The 14,303-nt window shown below is 55.6% G+C and overlaps 7 protein-coding genes across 7 annotated transcripts; 4 read left to right on the top strand and 3 right to left on the bottom strand.

Moving 5' to 3' along the window:
* Positions 1-650: 650 nt before the first annotated feature.
* On the top strand, positions 651-2,653 carry G6M90_00g051480 (uncharacterized protein; the record flags this gene model as incomplete). The annotated part of the gene is made up of 7 exons (XM_014684347.1): positions 651-674; positions 740-1,086; positions 1,150-1,272; positions 1,330-1,456; positions 1,512-2,004; positions 2,059-2,458; positions 2,521-2,653. 7 exons carry the CDS (start codon positions 651-653, stop codon positions 2,651-2,653), a joined length of 1,647 nt encoding a protein of 548 aa, XP_014539833.1.
* A 468-nt stretch (positions 2,654-3,121) lies between these two features.
* dbr1 (Lariat debranching enzyme) lies at positions 3,122-4,851 on the top strand (the record flags this gene model as incomplete). The annotated part of the gene is made up of 3 exons (XM_014684346.1): positions 3,122-3,160; positions 3,219-3,320; positions 3,376-4,851. The coding sequence occupies 3 exons, from the start codon at positions 3,122-3,124 to the stop codon at positions 4,849-4,851; spliced, it is 1,617 nt and encodes a 538-aa protein (XP_014539832.1).
* A 436-nt stretch (positions 4,852-5,287) lies between these two features.
* On the bottom strand, positions 5,288-5,608 carry G6M90_00g051460 (uncharacterized protein; the record flags this gene model as incomplete). The annotated part of the gene is made up of 1 exon (XM_014684345.1): positions 5,288-5,608. One exon carries the CDS (start codon positions 5,606-5,608, stop codon positions 5,288-5,290), a length of 321 nt encoding a protein of 106 aa, XP_014539831.1.
* A 358-nt stretch (positions 5,609-5,966) lies between these two features.
* Positions 5,967-6,591, bottom strand: G6M90_00g051450 (uncharacterized protein; the record flags this gene model as incomplete). The annotated part of the gene is made up of 2 exons (XM_066130512.1): positions 5,967-6,319; positions 6,393-6,591. 2 exons carry the CDS (start codon positions 6,589-6,591, stop codon positions 5,967-5,969), a joined length of 552 nt encoding a protein of 183 aa, XP_065986429.1.
* An 847-nt stretch (positions 6,592-7,438) lies between these two features.
* On the top strand, positions 7,439-8,393 carry G6M90_00g051440 (uncharacterized protein; the record flags this gene model as incomplete). The annotated part of the gene is made up of 4 exons (XM_066130511.1): positions 7,439-7,757; positions 7,815-7,908; positions 7,961-8,094; positions 8,152-8,393. 4 exons carry the CDS (start codon positions 7,439-7,441, stop codon positions 8,391-8,393), a joined length of 789 nt encoding a protein of 262 aa, XP_065986336.1.
* Positions 8,394-8,919: 526 nt separating this feature from the next.
* atp-5 (ATP synthase subunit 5) lies at positions 8,920-9,815 on the top strand (the record flags this gene model as incomplete). The annotated part of the gene is made up of 3 exons (XM_014684343.1): positions 8,920-9,081; positions 9,224-9,535; positions 9,609-9,815. The coding sequence occupies 3 exons, from the start codon at positions 8,920-8,922 to the stop codon at positions 9,813-9,815; spliced, it is 681 nt and encodes a 226-aa protein (XP_014539829.1).
* Positions 9,816-10,330: 515 nt separating this feature from the next.
* On the bottom strand, positions 10,331-13,931 carry G6M90_00g051420 (uncharacterized protein; the record flags this gene model as incomplete). Its single annotated transcript, XM_066130510.1, has 8 exons — positions 10,331-10,694; positions 10,762-12,006; positions 12,066-12,525; positions 12,581-13,208; positions 13,369-13,465; positions 13,523-13,640; positions 13,710-13,748; positions 13,808-13,931. The coding sequence occupies 8 exons, from the start codon at positions 13,929-13,931 to the stop codon at positions 10,331-10,333; spliced, it is 3,075 nt and encodes a 1,024-aa protein (XP_065986158.1).
* Positions 13,932-14,303: the final 372 nt, after the last annotated feature.

The raw sequence follows: 14,303 nt of genomic DNA, 5'->3' as shown, positions 1-14,303 counted from the left end.
GGGGTCGAAACGAGGTTGGAACTTGGAGGGGTTGAGGCGTGAGGCGTCGACGTTGGAGACGCGAGATCAATTGATCCCTGGATCGCACGGGGCCCCGGGAAAACCTGGGGTAAAGCGTCTGGACTCTGGACTCTGGTACGTACCCCATCATGGCTGCCGTGCCATCGACTCAACCCGTCTTTGCCATGACATGGCGTCTTTCGCTGCCTATCGCCGCCCAATCACGACTTGAGCCCTTTCCAGGGACGGCGAGCCAACAAAGCCTTCTGACCCAGAGTCGGAAACGGCTGGCAGGATTCCGAGACAGGTCTGAGATGTCCCGGATGGTGCTGTCTGTGCCGAAAATGCGACGCTTCCAATGCGACGCTTCCAATACGACGCCTCGTCTCCTTGGCCATGCGAGTGAAGGCCCGCGTGCAACGTCTCGGCATCCCACTTTGATCTTGATGGACACTTGACGCTTCGTCTATCGCCAACCGCTGGCTGTCGTCCCATCATAAAGCTGCTATTATAAAGGACGGGGGCAGGGAGGCGTGCGTGCGTTGGCTCCTTTGAACACACATGTCAACCTGGCTCCTTGAGTCTTTGCCTCTCTCCATCACCCACAAGCAACTACTGCCCTGCTCACTGCCTCGTCGTCCGTCGTCATCATGGCAACTACTATGCAGCTAGAGGTTCGTCCAACTCGCCACCCGGGACGATCCCGGGGCACACGTCGCTAAACATCAAACGTCGGTAGGAGTTGCCGGGCACGCCGCGCGACGACCTCCGCATTGACATCATCCCGGGCACCGAGATCATGGCCGACATTGGAAAGCACCACTTTGTCAAGAGCAACGACAGCAGTCACCGCGTCCTCGTTCCACAGCCCAGCGAGAGCCCCAACGACCCGCTCAACTGGTCCTGGCTCTGGAAGGCCTCGACTTTATTTGCCGTGTCCACCATGACCTTTGCCCAGGGCTTCGCGCCTCTATCCCTGGCTCCCATGTTTGGCTACTTGATGGAGGACTATAACCGGTCTCTGGCCGATGTTATCCAGTTCACCAGCATTACGATTCTTGTCCTGGGCTTTAGCAACTTTTTCTGGTCAGCCCGCCGTCAACACATGCCACTCTCTCTTCATGCCAAAGCCTAACCTCGAGCCATCAGGATCCCGATATCCACGTCCTTTGGGAGGCGCCCGGTCCTGATCTTGTCCCAGGTCGTGTGCCTTGCTTCTCATATCTGGCGGGCCAAGGCGTCCAGCTACAACGAGTTCATGGGCGCAGCCATGTGAGCCGCAACTCCCATTTTCCCCGCGGAAGCAAGAGAGAAGCTAAAAACCACCAGTCTCAGCGGCTTTGGCGCCGGCCCAGGCGAGACCATCCAGCCCACCATCATTGCCGACGTCTTCTTCCTCCACGACCGCGGGAAGTGGAACACGTTGTACTGGGTCACATATACGGGAGCCTTGATGGTGAACCCCAACTCTGGACAAATGAATGTACATAAATAACACTAACAAATAGTAGGTTGCGCCCGTCGTCGCAGGCGCCATGGCCGATCATAAAGGCTGGCCCTCCTTCTGGTGGCTCAACGCCGCCATCACCGCCTTCTCCCTCGTCGTCATCGTCTTCGGCTTCCCAGAAACCATGTTCTCCCGCGCAGAAAACGCCGCCGGCCCGCCCGAAACCGGCCCCGGTGCGCCGTCCAAGGCCTCCGAGCCCAAACACCAAGAGCTGTCCGGCCAGCCAGACGGCCAGCCAGACGGCCTCACCGCGCAGGACCCCTGGCTCGGCAAGGGCAGCCCCAGCCGACAGCAATGGCTGCTCATGCAGCTGGATTCGTGGTCGCTCCGGTCCCTCCTCCTGAGCGTCTACATGCCCCTGAAGCTCTTCACCTTCCCCATCGTGCTGTTCGTCTCCTTCGTCGTCAGCTGGAGCCTCAGCTGCGTGCTCATCCTGAACCTCACGCAGTCGCAGGTCTTTGCGGCGCCCCCCTACAATCTGAGCTCGCAGTCGGTCGGTACGTGAGACTCCAACCGACAGACAGTAACCCTCCCAAGACTAACTCGGCTAGGGCTTACCAACTTTGCCATGGTGGTCGGCGGGCTGATTGGCCTCGCGACGGCCGGCCCCTTTAGCGACTGGGTTTCGGCGCGGGCGACGGCGCGCAACAGCGGCATCCGCGAGCCCGAGATGCGGCTGCCCGCGCTGATCCCGTACGTGCTCGTCATGGCGCTGGGCCAGATCATCACCGGCGTTGGGTACCAGTATAAGTGGCCGTGGCCTGTTATTGTCGTCCTGGGGTACACCTGCTCGGGGATCCAGATGGCCGGCCTGCCTAGCATCAGCAGCACCTATGGCGTTGACAGCTATAAACCTGCCGCGGGGTCGCTGTTTGTCGCCATCACCGTGAACAAGAACCTCTGGGGCTATGGCATGGGCAAGTTCATCACCGAGTGGACCGAGGCGAATGGGTACATTGCTCCTGTAGTCCTGCTTCTCTTGCTTGGCTGTTGTTTGCTAATCGCCGTGGCAGGTTTATCCCCGTCTTCATGGTCAACATGGCCCTCACCACGGTCTGGTGTCTCTTTGGGGTGGTCTTTTATTTCTACGGCAAGACCTTCAGGCGCTGGTCCAGGAACAGTAACGTGCATAGTCTGGAGATTTAGTGCATGGGCGCTCGGGAACCCGGTGACTTGGACTTTTGCTGTGGTGCTTGCTGTCTGTTGGGCTTTGTATTCATGTGTAGATATTGCGTGGATGTGGATGTGTATGTATTGGTATTTTGTGTCAAACTCACGGATCATCAAAAGAAAAAATAAAAATTGTGTATACCGTGAACCCCCAGTCAGTCATTACACCATAATGCCAAAGCCATGATGCAAAATGCTACATTTGTGAGTTCATGTTGGGACAGAAAATGACGTTGAGGCATGTCTGGCAGGCATCTGGTTGATTGGCGCGGGATTTGCAGGGCAAGAGCACAGGAGGCTCCTACCAAATCGGGCGCTGAGCCTCCAGTCAAGACCACAAGAATTCTGGAGCCACAACGACATCTCAACTTTGACAATCCGCCCTCAACTCCAACAAACAGCCTGTGCCCAGCTCGCGGGCCAAAAAAAAAGTCTTCTAGCACCATGGAAGTCAACGGCGTCCGGGTAGCCGTCGAAGGATGCGTATGTATCTTCTGCCAATGTCCACACAGCCTATACGCTCTCTCGCTAACCAGCCCAGGGACATGGCACACTCAACGCCATCTACGCGGCCGTTGCTGAATCGTGCAAAGTTCGCGGTTGGCATGGCGTAGACCTGCTCATCATTGGCGGCGATTTCCAAGTAGGTGCCATGCGGTTTTTTCCCTCTCAATAGACTTGCCGCTCAATACTTGTAGTCCGTACGCAATGCCGCAGACCTCACCATCATGTCCTGCCCCGTCAAATACCGCCATCTCGGCGATTTTCCCGACTACTACGCCGGCACACGTACTGCGCCCTATCTCACCATCTTCGTCGGCGGCAACCACGAAGCAAGTTCCCACCTCTGGGAACTCTTCTACGGAGGATGGGTAGCCCCCAACATTTATTACATGGGCGCCGCCAACGTTCTTCGCTTTGGCCCGCTTCGCATTGCAGCCATGTCCGGCATTTGGAAGGGCTTCGACTACAGGAAAACCCACCATGAGCGACTCCCCTTTAGTGGCGATGATGTCAAGTCATTCTACCATGTGAGGGAGCTCGATGTCCGAAAACTGCTTTTGCTGCAGACCCAGGTCGACATTGGTATTAGCCACGACTGGCCGCGCTACATTGAAAACCACGGGGACGCAGCCTGGCTGTTTCGCAAGAAGCCCGACTTCCGAAGAGAGTCGCAGAATGGCCAGCTGGGAAGCATTGCCGCCGAATACGTCATGGACCGGCTGCGGCCTCCGTACTGGTTCTCAGCGCACATGCATATAAAATTCCCGGCTGTCAAAAAGTACACCGACGCCGCTCCAGTGGCACCGTCCACAAATGTGAACGGAGACGAGGCCACAGTGCCCGAGGGAGGAGCAAATCCCGATGAGATTGACTTGGACATGGAGGATGACGAAAACAAGAGCACCGAAAAACCGGCCACGGGCGCAGAGGCGTCCGAGTCCAAGGCCACAAACCAAATTTCTGCCGAACTGCGCGCCCAGCTACCTGCGTCATTCGCAAAGCCGCCGCCCAGGGACAATCGCACGCCTGGCCAGCCGGTCCCTCCAGGCATCAAAAACAGAGAGGTCCGTTTCGTAGCTTTGGACAAGTGCCTCCCAGGACGGCATTTCCTCCAACTATGCGACATTGCACCTTTCAACGCGGCCGATCTCGCAGCGTATCCCCCCAAATCGTCGGGTCCTCGTTACCAGCTGCAGTATGACCCCGAATGGCTCGCCATCACGCGTGTCTTCCACAGCACCCTCAGCATTGGTGACAAGACGGCCCGGCCACCTCCCGATCTAGGCGAAGAGCACTATCTGCCTCTCATCGAGGCCGAGCGTGCCTGGGTCGAAGAAACCGTGGTCGCCAAGGGCAGGCTTGACGTCCCTGAAAACTTTGAACTCACCGCTCCCCCCCATGCTCCTGGTTCTCCGGAGATTGTGGACGAGCAGCCCGAGGAGTACACAAACCCGCAGACGACGGCATTCTGCGACCTCCTCGGGCTGAAGCATCTCTGGAATGCCAGTGCAGAGGAGAGAAAAGCGAGGCGAGACCAAGGGCCGCCTCCGTCAGAATACCAAGGCCGCCGCGGGGGGGCTGGCGGCAGAGGAGGGCGAGGCGGCGGCAGAGGCGGCGGCAGAGGTCGAGGCGGACATCGTGGAGGCCATGGTCACCGGGGCAGGTGGTAAAGCAAGAGCAAAACTGTATCATTACGCGCATGCAACTATAGAGTCCAATGTAATACCACTTCATCACGCCGGCTCAATGTCAACAGACGACGCATGGCCGCACCTCCCAGCCTCCCCATGCATCAGCCCATGTGGCATGATGTATAGCACGACCCACCAAATTCATATGTGTGGCCATCAGCACCCTCATGCCTCCTTGGCACAGCCGGCTGATTCAACCCAGCAACACCCAAATTTCGTCCCCTTCCCGCACCGACGGCGCCGCCATACCAAGAACTTGTCGTCGACCGTAACCAGCTGCCTCCCACCATGTGCTAATCCAAACCCGCTACTCAGCCCGAAACACCCCCTCGCCATCCTGGAATTCATACTCAATGTTCAACAATCCTTGCCCTCCCCCACGCCGGTGGGTAAGTAAAAGTCATTCAGCCCATCTTCAGTACCATTCACGTTTCGAACCGGCGAGAACTTGGACAATGCCCTGTCGTGGCGGCGAGCAGCAGCTCCCGCCGTCGTGGGACGTAATTGCCTCCATGTTCTTGAGCACAAGACCAAGCTCAGCACTCACAGGGTCATGAAGAGTGCTGTAGAATTTTGTGGTGTTCTCGGCGGACACGGGCATGTTCACGTGTTGCAGAATCAAGCCGTCAACTTCGGACAGGATGACGAGGAGCACGGATACGCGGGATCGGCCGGCAAACTCCGCCGGGACATGGGAACCGCAGGCTTCGGGGTCGAATTGGCTGCCGTATGGCATGTCCATGCACAGAGTCCGCCATGGAACCTCTGGTATATTGGGGTGAGGGCCGTGTCCTCTGTTGCCACGGAGTGACGGGAGCATCGAGAGCCAAGATTTGGAATATTCTCGGATAGTCCGGTGCCGCGACGTCCTGACGCTCTGGAGACGGCGCCTCGTCGTGTGCCTTGGGCGTCGAGTTTTGCCGGGCCGCCATCTTTTGGCGGTGTGTATGCAAGTCCTGCGTCAGCGGAGAGTTGGCTCGGGATGCGGTTGATAGCGGGCAGGCTGGAGTCTGGGATCCAGGTTGGCAGGTTCACCATCCTCTCTGACGGATGTACACATGCTGACAGAGTCTGTAGGTTGCCTTGCTCGCGAATCATCTCCCTCGCTGCCCGCGTGTACACCGTCTCCAGCGACGAATGGTAATCGCTTGCCATCTGACTTCCGAAGACAGGTTCAAGACTCTGTAAAACGCGAATATCTTGTCCCTCGGGTCCGAGGCCGCAAAGGTCCGAAAGGTGTACACCATCTCTCGGGGCGTAAATAAGGCCTGCAATTCATGGGCGTTGGTAATATCCTTGCTGTTGGCATGGCACTTCGTCTGCCGCCGCTTGGATACCTCGGCCATGTTCCAGACTATAAGGGCAGCGTCTTGCTCGGGCACAAATGCTGTGAAACTAGCTGTGCCGGGTTTTGCTTCATTTCTTCGGAGAGCGGCTGATACGTCGCCTAAGTGTGCCCATGAGAGGGCATCGGGGCCAGTGTACATTAATAGCACGCTAGGGAGAATGGCTTCCTGCACGATCTAGGCTCTGCTGAACCACGGGCGTTGGTATATGCTGGCTAGGGCTACCCGTTCTGGCCAGGATATATGGCACGCCGGATTTGAAGTAGGCGTCTTTATCGAGGCCGCTACAGGGTTCGATTTGGCTGTCTTGGAACTGCGAGGTAGGAATGTACCGTGTTGAGAGTTTGGATTCCGAGATTTGAGTGAGAATCATGCGGGCCGAGCCATGCGGTTACGTACGTGGCCGCTGAGTAGATTCGGTCCATCATGCTTACTTGGGCTGGCTGATTTATTCAGATTGTGTCAGCCATGTGCTCGGATGGTCCAGTGTATCAACAACGTCATGGTTCCCGTTGGCAACGGCGAGATCAACGGGTTTGCAGCCGTCACTATTTTGAATCTGCTTCAAAGCGCCATATCGAAATACAGCGGAATTCGGGGCCATGGTCGATTGCGTCTGATGCAGAATGGAATCTCTATTTTGAATTCAGGGCCTGGATTCAGGACGTCTGCTTCGAGGCTACCCTGTACTTGACGGAGAAGGAACATTGAAATCTGAAACAGACCAAGGTGGTGGTGGGCCTGGGGGTGGGCCGGCGCTTGGGCAGCTGGGGCAGGCGGTCAGTCAACCACTGCCCCAAACGTTGGCAGTTGCGTGCAGTCCCTGGCAACCAGGCCCAATCAGGAAGCGTCGATGTAAACACTACGTCAACATCGCTGCCCTTGCGCATCCCAACACCATCTTTACGCTTCAACCATTGTTACCACATCTGCGTTGAGCGCCCCGAGGGAACAGACTACACTTACTCCTGGAGCAGACAGGTGAGAATTTGAACAAACCTTCAGAGGCCATGAAAAGAGGACAATGGCCAGTCCGCCACTCTGTCTGTCTTTGCTAGCCCTTCATTGCCCCGCTAACGACTGGAATGCCAGCGCCAGGCCCGCAGCATTCTCCGACCATCGTCGACGACGCTGAACGCCGCCACCATGGCTCAGTTCTTGACCACCGTGTTAGTCCTCCTTTCATACAAGCAGAAGCACCGTCGTGCAACATGACTGCAATGGCGAGCGCTGTTTTCCGTTACCTGAGCCCCAGTTCCATCGCCACCATGCTGTCGCTGGACAACACCATCATCTCGGTCCACGAGGATGATTCCGACTCCCCCACGATGCCCGCAGCCGAGCCTGTGATTGCTGACGCCAAGGCAACGAATAGTAACCAGCGGACTAAGAATCAGTTCCGTCCTCGCGTGGGCAAGGGCGGCGCCACCAGCTACCAGCTTCGACAGTATGCTGAAGTCACATTGGGGGGTGGTAGTTTGCGAAAAGTTGTCAAGCTGCCCGAAGGCGAGGACGAGAATGAGTGGCTGGCGGTAAACAGTGGGTTATCTCGACCCCGGCAAGACTGGAGTATTGTTTCCGTGCTGACTGTGGCAGTGGTGGATTTCTACAATCAGATCAACTTGCTCTACGGAGCCATCACCGAGTTTTGCTCGCCCCATTCCTGCCCCGAGATGAAGGCAACAGACGAGTACGGTCCCCCGAATGTTACATTAGGACCAGGAAAGGTGCTGACATTTCAGATTTGAATACCTCTGGCAAGACAACGAAAACTACAAGAGACCGACCAAGATGCCTGCCCCAGCATACATCGAGCAACTCATGACATGGGTACAATCCAACATTGACAACGAATCTGTTCTTCCAAGCAAAATTGGTGAGTTGTGCAGCTTCACATGTATCAAGCTGGCCAACTGCTGACTACGAGACACAGGCGTTCCCTTCCCCAAGTCATTCCCGGCTCTTGTCCGCCAAATTTTCAAGCGCATGTACCGAGTATACGCCCACATCTACTGCCACCACTACCCCGTAATTCGGGAGCTGGGCCTGGAGCCGCACTTGAACACTAGCTTCAAGCAGTATGTGCTCTTCATTGATGAGCACAGCCTGGCAAGCGGTAGAGACTACTGGGGCCCTCTGGGTGATCTCGTGGACAGCATGCTCAAGAGCGACTAGACATTGAATGAAGTGGTGCATGAGCTCTCTTTGTACGAATTATGGTTCATCTGGCGTTTGGGAATGCTGTATCGCTTTATTGTTTCATTGCTTCTTTTTTATTTTGGAGGGGGCCAAGGTCGGAAAAGGATACAGGCTTTGGGCCCCCTAGCATGAGCTCCTATGCGCCTCCTGCTACAATGAGCACGAGATATTGCACGGAAGCATAGACATTGAGAGCACGAATTAATAACGTAACGTAAACATGAATACGAGTAAGCCATAAACATCAAGAATAAGTTCACGTGCATGGTAGTTTTGAATGATGCTTCATCAGCACAAGACGGGCACAGCCGGCTCAGTTCGAGAAAGGTGGGTCCATAGCCTGTGGTGGATGCCTCACCCGTAAGGCACCAACATCCAAAATTGCCGACACCGAGCAACCTCATCACGAAAACCGGCAGCTCCACGAACGCCGACATCAACACCGTCGAATCACCCTCCCCCCCTCCCTCTCAACATATCATCTTCCGTCCGGAACCTCGCCATGTTGTCTCGACAAGTCTTCCGTGCCGCCCGTGCCGCTGCCCCCCAGCGAGCCGTGACCCTGCGCGCAGCTCCCGTGCGGTCTTTTGCTGCTGCTGCCGCTGCCGATAGCCAGCCCCCGATTGCTGTGTTTGGCCTCGATGGCACCTACGCCTCTGCCCTGGTATGCGACATGCCACCAAGCTTGACGGAGCATGGCCAATTGGTTTCTGTCGGACTCGCGTCGTCACCAATTGAGTCCCCTGCGCCCGGCGACCACAACCACCAAGTCTAACAGTCCAACTAACCCACCTTGCGTCAATTAGTACACTGCCGCCGCCAAAACCTCTACCCTCGATCCCACGGCCAAGGCCCTCAGCAACCTCAACGCCATTGTCGAGAAGGACCCCAAGCTGACGCAGATCCTGGCCGCTCCCACCCTCACCGCCGAGGACAAGACGGCCATTGTCGCCGAGCTGGCCAAGCAGGCCGGCGCCGGCGGCGAGACGGTCAAGAACTTCCTCAGCACGCTCGCCGAGAACAACCGCCTGGGTCTCCTGAAGGGCGTCTGCGAGAAGTTTGGCGCCATCATGAGCGCCGCCCGCGGCGAGGTCGAGCTCAAGGTCACCAGCGCCCAGGTACGTTTTCCGTCCTTTCCCCCACCCCGTCTGTGCCGGCCGTGTTGGCTGACGCCGCGAATGTGACGCACAGCCCCTCGACAACAAGACGCTGTCCCGCCTCGAGACCGCCGTCTCCAAGTCCCAGTACGTCGGGCAGGGCAAGAAGCTCAAGGTCACCAACGAAGTCAACTCGGACATTATCGGCGGACTCGTCGTCGAGGTCGGCGACCGCACTATCGACCTGAGCGTTTCTTCGCGCATCGCCAAGATGAACAAGCTCCTCACTGATACTCTGTAAATTTAATACACTGGCTAGCATATTACAAACTTGTCTCTCTGTTTTTTTGGTAGTCCACGTTTGTTCTGCGTCGGCATACTCCTTGGCTCTTGGGGGGAACGGACAGCAATCTCGTGTACACTTGATGTATGAAGGGGAAAGAAAGGAAGAGCGTGCCGTAGTTGGCGGGCTGGAGAGGACGCTGAAGAGGCGGGGTGAATAGAAGCATTTGCATACACGATTCTGTCTACGGCCTTGTGATGCTGACCCATGTTTGTGCTGCTACTCCTGTTGTAGCCTAGACTCTACGTTGGCCACGGCGACAAGTTGAGCAGAGGAATCTATCTACGCACTCTGTACTTTTGTTCCAGTAGGGCACTTGTATCCATGAATTGACGTCTCGCGTGGCCGTTACGTAGGACGGTCAAATGAAAACATGTCACAAAACGGTTTACCACAAGTCTCGTCGGCGTCGTCGACAAAGTTCTCGGCCACAATAATGATTTCATCTTTTCTTGCATCGTACCTCGTTACATCTAAGCCTTGGTCTCGTACTCGTCTGCGTGGCCCCCGTTGACGCTCTCGTCCTTGTATCTCTCCAACTGATCTGAAATATACCGATGCAGGTGCGAATCCGCCTCCTCCCTCTCCCTGGCCCTCTCGGAATCATCGTGAATGACCGAGTTGGTCACCGAGTGCGCGTCGTCGTCGACCCCGTTGGCAGAAGCCTCAAAGTCGCTCCGGGCCCCGATGGACCGGGCCGTCGAGGAGCGGCGGATCCGGCGCATGCTGGGGGACCGGGGCGTGCCGAGGTCAAGGCCGCGCTGGAGCATGTCGTCAAAGTAATGGGCCATGGCGGCAGACGGCGTGCGCGGGGTTTGGGGGAGGCGGCAGTTTGTGCTGCGTCTTGTTAGCTCGCTCGTGCTCAACACGGAAGAAAGGGGGGGGAGGACGTGACTCGTCTTACCCGGTGTCGTGGATCATTCTGGCAATGAGACCGGTCCAGCCGCACTGGTGGGTGGCGCCTAGCCCGCGGCCGCAGTCGCCGTCAAAGAATTCGTAGAACCAGAGATAGTCCTTCCAGTGCTCGTCAAAGTCGAGGCGGTCGTCGCCGGCGTTGATGCTGCGTCTTCCGTCGTCGGTGCGCGCAAAGAGGTGCTGGAGGCGGTGCTGGATCTCCTCGGCCACTTTGCCCAGGTGCATGTAGTCGCCGCTCCCGGTTGGGCATTCCACCTGGAACTCTGGCCCGTAAAAGAGGTAGAACCGCTGGAGGGACTCGACCAGCAGGAAGTTTACACAGAGCCAGATTGGCCCCCGCCAGTTGCTGTTGCCGCCGAATAGACCCGTGTCTGAGTCGCCGGGGACGTACCCAACCTTGAATTGTTGTCCGTTTACCTCCATGGAGAAGGGGCTTTCCTTGTGGAATTTGGACAGAGACCGAATCCCGTGGTCGCTGAAGAATTCTTTCTCGTCGAGCATGCGCTTGAGAATCTTCTCCAGCCTGTCTTTGCTTACAATGGAGAGGAGCAGCCTGTCTCCCTTGCCCCTCTTTCGTATACTGGCCATGTTTCTCTCGGCCATGTCCTCCCGGTGTTGTACGAACCATTCCACCCGCTTGCGGAACGACGGAAGCTTATTCAAAAGCTCTGGTTCCAAGGTGGCCGTTGCGTACAGCGGGATGAGACCGACAAGAGATCGGACTGGCAGCTGCTGGATATATGGACCGCCCCAGGAGATGGCGTCGTAATAGAAGCCATCTTCCTCGTTCCAGAGAGACTTTTCGTCCTTGTGCCCAGTCCTGAAGGTCATGGCATCGCTAATTAAGATGAAGTGCTCAAAGAACTTGGAGGCAATGTCTTCGTAAATGCGTCGGTGCTTGGCTAGTTCCAGCGCAATGTTGAGCATAGACAAGCAATAAAATGCCATCCATCCCGTGCTGTCGGCCTGCTCCAACACGCCACCCGTGGGCAAAGGTTCTGATCGATTGAACAGGCCAATATTGTCAAGGCCGAGGAAGCCACCTTCAAAGACGTTTTTGCCATCGGTATCTTTGCGGTTCACCCACCAGGTAAAGTTGAGCAGCAGTTTCTGAAAAACCCTTTCCAAAAAGTCAAGATCTTGACGTCCGTACATCTTTCTCTCAATTTTGAATGTTCTAAACGTCGCCCAGGCGTGGACGGGGGGGTTCACATCACCAAAATTCCACTCATATCTGCAAAGATGAATTTGTTAGTGATGGCACTGCATAAACCATGTCGTAGGTCATCTTACGCTGGGAGCTGCCCATTTGGATGGCAATACCATTCCCTGGTGAATAAATCCAGCTGCTTTTTGGCAAAATCAGGATCAATCATGGCCAAGGGTATACAGTGGAATGCGCTGTCCCAGGCGGCGAAGAAGGGGTACTCCCAAGAGTCGGGCATTGACAAGATGTCATCACAATGCATATGTCTCCATTGGGAGTTCCGAATACCCATTCGTTCCGGAGGCGGCGGCGGCGACGATGGGTCGCCCTTGGCCCATTGGTCCCAGATGAAGTGGTAATGCTGCTTTGTCCACATCATTCCAGAAAATGCTTGTCGTTGAATGTTTCGTAGGTCGTCAGATATGGGGAGGGGACTGATTCGGTAATAAAACTCATCCGCCTCTTCACGTCGTTTCTCAATAACGTCATCAAATTCTTCTTCGTCAAGATATGTCATGTTCTTCTTGCTGAAACGGAAGCGGACAACTGCGAGGGTTCTGGTCAGCCTACAAATTACAGGGCAACGATTGTTTTGCCATACCTGCGCATTCACCGGGGTTCACGCCACCATCCTCGTTGAAGTTGAACCAAGCAGCTGACTTGGTGCCAGTTTTACTTGGGTTGATGGCTGCCTTTTCCCCACCGACAACGTATCTATGGAACGCGTCCTTCACATAGGGCTGCTTGTTCTTTTGCTCGTACAAGAGCTCATAGTTTGTGTCATTTTCCGTAAACATCCACAGAGGCACCACATCCTCACCACTGGATCCTACTCCCGGTGAGGGCGAGTAGTACACATATCGGTCTCCAAGGCTATAGTGTTTTGATTTGGCGGACAGCTCGGATTCTGCAGCAATGGACGGTCTTTTGTCTTCAGATTCGTGACCCCAGCTCCACGTATTGCGAAACCACACTTGGGGGATAATGTGGAGAGGTGCTGGGTCAGGGCCCCGGTTCCAAGCGGTGACCCGAAATAGCAACTCGTCAGGATCGTCGGATTCTTTAGCGGTCTCGATGAAGATGTCCCAATATCTGTTTTCGTCAAAGACACCAGTGTCGATAATTTGATACTCCTTGTCTTCCTTGCCTCTCCGACCGTTTTCCTGTATCAAGTCTTGGTATGGAAACTTTTTCTGCGGATACTTGTAAAGGAATTTCATGTACGAGTGCTGATGGGTTAGTTTGGGTTATGTTGAAACTGGAAGATATCATAGATGTCTTACTGTCTGAATGGGTGTTAGCATCTGTATTGCCACGGTTTTGAAGCCAATTCCAATATATATATAACTATAAAAGAGAGAGAGGCAGAGAGAGAAAGGGAACACTCACAGGAGTATTGTCTACGTGAAAATGGGCTTCCTTGACGCTCTCGCCATGGTTTCCCTGGGGGTTGGATAGGCCGAACAGTCGCTCTTTGAGAAAATCGCTGCACAAAAGGTTAGCCTGGGCACTGATTTCGGTCCACTGCCAAGCAGCAACGCACTCCTCTTCGTTCCAAAAGCTGAATGCGATGTTCTGGAGACCGTGCGTATCGGAGACACCGGCAATGCCATCTTCACCCCATCTGAAGGCCCGGGATCGAGCGTGCTCATGAGTGAAATCTAGATCAACGGTTAGGATTCTGGCCTAGGCGAGACTAATTGAGCAATTGGGCCATGAGAAGGGCTTACGGCTCCAGGCATCTCCATCTGCGCTGTAGTCCTCCCGCACTGGAAGCTGGTCAGTACATCACTGCACCACGACACTCTGGCAGACAACAGCTGCGCACCTGTAGCCCATTGCCGCTCGGCAACATAGGGGCCCCATTTCTTCCAGTATTTGGTTCGCTCGCGATCCTGCTTGAGGCGTCTCTCCTCCTCGGTAAGATACTCGTGGCCGTCGAAGACAACCATGGTGGACCAGGGTCTGGGAGCAACTGGTCGGATCACGGCACCTCAATTGGTTGGAGAATGGAGCAACAGAAGAGCCAACAGCAAAGGGAAGCAGAGCATAGGGCTTGCTCAGGATGATTAAAAAAAAAAGGAGTAAGTAGCTGGCTTCAAGACGGGGAGCGAGAAGGTAGCTCGAGGGCTCGTGGTGGAAAGAAAAGGCTGTCCGTCGGCACGAGAAGGCTGGTTATGGTGTGCTGGTGCTCGGGAGCATGTGTCCGACGCCACCCACTTGGTAAGCTCCCGCTCACTTATTACAAAGCTAGGTTCTATTCAGTTTGGGCTGGATCCATGTCGAGTCGGTGTATTACTAGAAGAATTCCATCATTGCTTTCC

Source organism: Metarhizium brunneum, chromosome 2 (genome assembly GCF_013426205.1).
Source record: "Metarhizium brunneum chromosome 2, complete sequence".
In the NCBI taxonomy this organism is placed as follows: domain Eukaryota; kingdom Fungi; phylum Ascomycota; class Sordariomycetes; order Hypocreales; family Clavicipitaceae; genus Metarhizium; species Metarhizium brunneum.
Note: the sequence above shows the minus strand (reverse complement) of the source record. Positions and strands in the feature narration are given on the sequence as shown.